Below are 4,013 nucleotides of genomic sequence, written 5' to 3' on the forward strand. Positions count from 1 at the left end.
GTTTTTGCGTTTTATATAAATTTTGTCGTTGATACAAGCGTCCAAGTCGAAGTTCAATCTTTCTGTTTGACATTTAACACCTATGATCAAGTCACACCTGCGACTTACGTTGTTTATTTCGTACCTTCACGACATATTGATGTTACACAGTCCTTTTTCTAGAGAAATTTTTCTATTTCTCTTACGTTTTGCGAGGTATTTGGACCCTGTCTGGAATCTCACATGTACAATAGTACACATTTCAATAGACGATATAAAAAATCGCTTGTAAAATACATATGAACTATGCACATAAAAATGTAGCATCGAAAATGTTAAGTTTTATAAAATACATTTTTTCCCCTATATTTTGTCTTTCATGAATTGGAATATTCTTTTATTGCTGTTGGTTTAATACTTATAGATCATATGGGTTTTATGAGGGTTTTTTTTTTGTTTGCCGTCTTTTCAAATATGTATTATTGTTCTAAGAATGTAAATAAACTTTCAAATAAATGGTATAACTCTAGTACCTGTCTTCAGATGAATCCAGAAATGGAATGTTTTAAAATTTTCAATTTTTGCCGTAAAAACACTGAATGATAGGTAAAATAATAATTATAATTACTTAAATAAATAAAAATTTTATTGGAACTACTGTCATAAAACTTCGTAAGATGATACCAAACTACAAATAAATAAAATAAATCAATCTCCTGTCAAATTGTATTTTTTTAAATTAAAACTTCGATTCCCAAACAAGGTTAGGCTTGGTCTAGGGCAGTAATTATTGAGTCACGTGACAGAAAAGGGAGCTTACAAAAAATTTACCAAATAAGGAACCCTATTCACATATTTCCATATTTGGTAAATTTTAGTCCTCTCCCTTCTCTGTCACGTGACTTTTTACTCTGATACTATATAAGTGCAGTTTTTTCGCATTAGCTCGTCATTGTTTTTGTTGCTGTTGTTGGTTTCGAGTATAGTTCTTCTTTTTTACGATTGTGTTAAAACAGCGCTATGGATAAAAGTAATTTTTACTTGCTTTCATCTTCGGAGATAACAGAGATGATTGAAGATGATGATGATGTTTTTTCTTCGGAGGAAGAGGATGATATTTTGGAGCAGCGAAAATCGGACTCTGAATCTGAACAATCTTGTTCAGACCTAGACGAGGTTAGTACTTCTGGTTCATTTTTTATGGGTAAAGACCGTGTAACTAGGTGGAATAAGGAAATGCCCCTTCAAACTCAGAGGAGAGAGAAAGAAAATATTATAACTCATTTGCCTGGCCCAAATGGAAGAGCAAAGTTCGTCAAAACACCTTCGGAATGCTGGAAGTTATTTTTTGATGACGATATATTAAATCATATTGTCGAAAATACAAATAAGTATATAGAGAGAATAAAAGAAAAATTTAGCCGCGAGCGTGATGCCATCTCAACAAATATTTGTGAAATAAAAGCTTTTATAGGAATATTGTTTGCATGTGCGGTGATGAAATTAAATACAGTAAATTTACGAGATATTTGGACCTCCGATGGTTTCGGAATAGAAATTATAAAACCTGTGATGTCAGAGAAAAGATTTAGTTTTCTAATAAGAGCGTTAAGATTTGACGATAAAGCTACTAGAAATGATCGTCGTAATACTGACAAACTCGCTGCGGTGCGAGATTTTTTTGAGAAATTTGTTACTAATTGCCAAAAGAATTATTGCCCATCGGAATATTTAACTATAGACGAGATGTTGGAGGCATTTAAGGGCAGATGCCAATTCCGGCAATATATTCCAAGCAAGCCGTCAAAATATGGGATAAAAATTTTTGCCTTGACAGATTCAAGGACTTTTTATAGTAGCAACTTAGAAGTATATGCGGGAATGCAACCGCAGGGCCAATATTTCACAAGTAATTCTCCTAAAGATGTTGTGTTAAGATTATGTAAACCCGTAGCAGGCTCTGGAAGGAATATAACATTTGATAATTGGTTTACGAGTTACGAACTTGCATTAAAATTATTAGACATAAAGCTGACGTCAGTCGGTACTTTAAAAAAAAATAAAAGAGAAATACCGCCAGAGTTCATTACTTCGAGAAACAGAACTGTATTCAGTAGCATGTTTGGATTCCAAAAAAAGTGTACTTTAGTTTCATATTCTCCCAAAAGAAATAAAGTAACTCTCTTACTATCAACTTTACACCACAACAATAGCATTGATTCTTCAACCGAGGAAAAAAACAAACCCGAAATCGTAACGTTTTACAATCTTACAAAGGGAGGCGTCGACGTTGTTGATAAACTGGCGTCACGTTATAATTGCGCAAGATACTGCCGACGCTGGCCCCTTGTTATTTTTTATAGTTTGCTAAATATTTCGGCCGTAAATTCTCATGTCATTTATTATCTGAATAATAAACTTCCACAAAATCAACGCAGAAGACACTTCATGAAACTGCTATCGATCGAACTAATGACTCCGCAATTAAAATTACGTGCACAAAAAGAAAATTTACCCAGAAACATTAGAACGGCAGCCCTTCAATTCTCTAAATTGCAACATGAAACATCAGAATCGGAATCAGAATCAACAACAGCATCAACAGGGACATCACCGGCATCAACATCAGTAGCATCCACATCTGCGGCATCCACATCTGCAGCATCAACATCACGGAAGCGATCATCCTGTTCTGATTGCGGTTATAAAAAGGGCAGAAAGACGACAAATAAATGTTTTCGATGTAATAAATACATTTGTGGTGAGCACTCACATAATTTATGTAAGTCATGTATAGAAAGTTCAGAAAGAACAATAGAATTAGAAAGTTAATACTATATGAACGTATTCATTTTTTATATTACCTATTTTTCTGTATTTCTTTTATTTTCTGGGTTAGGCATAAGGGGTTGCTTTCAGTGACTTGCAAACAGGACCTTTTGAATAGTGTCCAACAAATGAACGATATTTATAGATATATATATCAATAAAAATTGTTTATTTGTTGAATACTGCATCTAAAAAATCCTGTTTGCAAGTCACTGAAAGCAACCCCTTATGCCTAACCCAGAAAATAAAAAATTAACTTTTTTTGCATACGTTAATTATAATTCTTGCAATACAAGATGTACATAAAATTTTAGCATTGTATAATGTAAAATGTATAAACGAATAATAGAAATGAATATTTAAATGTATAAATAAATAATATATAATATAATTTTATCTGTATTACCAATTTATGCTGTTTATCTTAATTATTATTTATATAACTCTTGTATTGAAAGTAGAATAGATGTAAGCAAGAGACGAGATAATTGACATCTAGGCGTTAAGTGTCGCCTGGATGTCAATTTTCTCGTCTCTTGCTTATTCAGAGATCGGCGTGAAGTCCACCATCGTTAGGATTATTATAGATCTAATAGAATAGATGTAAAAAACATTTTGGTATAGTATAAACATTTTTTTTCTATTATATTTTTGTTCCGTTTTTTTTATTTTTTAAATACACTCAGTAATTAATATATATTATTCCTATATAGATTTATTAATTATAATAAACATACACTATTTAATATTATATGAAAATAACACTTTTTAATTAACATCTGAAATGAAGAAGTAATTGAATCGAGTCCCATCGCCATCTTTAATAACGCGCGACAGTAATTAATTGATTCTGAGCGCTTCGCGTTGCATCAATTTAAATAATTTATAAAAATTAAAATTATAAATATGTTTATAAAATAATTGACGATATCTGTTCGTAATAGTATTGTAAAACACACTGTACTTATAGTTTAGCATTTCTGATAAATTTTAATAAATATCTGAATTTTCGTATATTTTATATATAAAAATCGAAGAAAAAAACATAAATTTGTAAAACTTAATAAAAAAAATATCTACAACTTCATAACACATATAAGTATGAGAATCCATCAAAAAAAGATAGTTAATAATAATTAAAATTGAGAAAAAAAATAAAACTTTCAAGGTAAGGTAATTTCTGTGGTAAAATGTGAGGTAAGCGA

At 31.0% G+C, this 4,013-nt stretch overlaps 1 protein-coding gene across 1 annotated transcript; it reads left to right on the forward strand.

Annotated features, from left to right (window-relative positions):
• Window positions 1-999: 999 nt before the first annotated feature.
• LOC136975713 (piggyBac transposable element-derived protein 4-like) lies at window positions 1,000-2,811 on the forward strand. The gene has a single exon (XM_067270813.1). It carries the CDS (start codon window positions 1,000-1,002, stop codon window positions 2,809-2,811), a length of 1,812 nt encoding a protein of 603 aa, XP_067126914.1.
• The last annotated feature ends 1,202 nt before the right edge of the window (window positions 2,812-4,013 follow it).

Source organism: Centruroides vittatus, unplaced genomic scaffold (assembly GCF_030686945.1).
Source record: "Centruroides vittatus isolate TY-2023 unplaced genomic scaffold, ASM3068694v2 contig_378, whole genome shotgun sequence".
Taxonomy (NCBI): Eukaryota; Metazoa; Arthropoda; class Arachnida; order Scorpiones; family Buthidae; genus Centruroides; species Centruroides vittatus.

Coding starts and splice junctions, on each gene's coding strand:
- LOC136975713 (XM_067270813.1), top strand. CDS start 1,000: ATGGATAAAAGTAATTTTTACTTGCTTTCATCTTCGGAGATAACAGAG.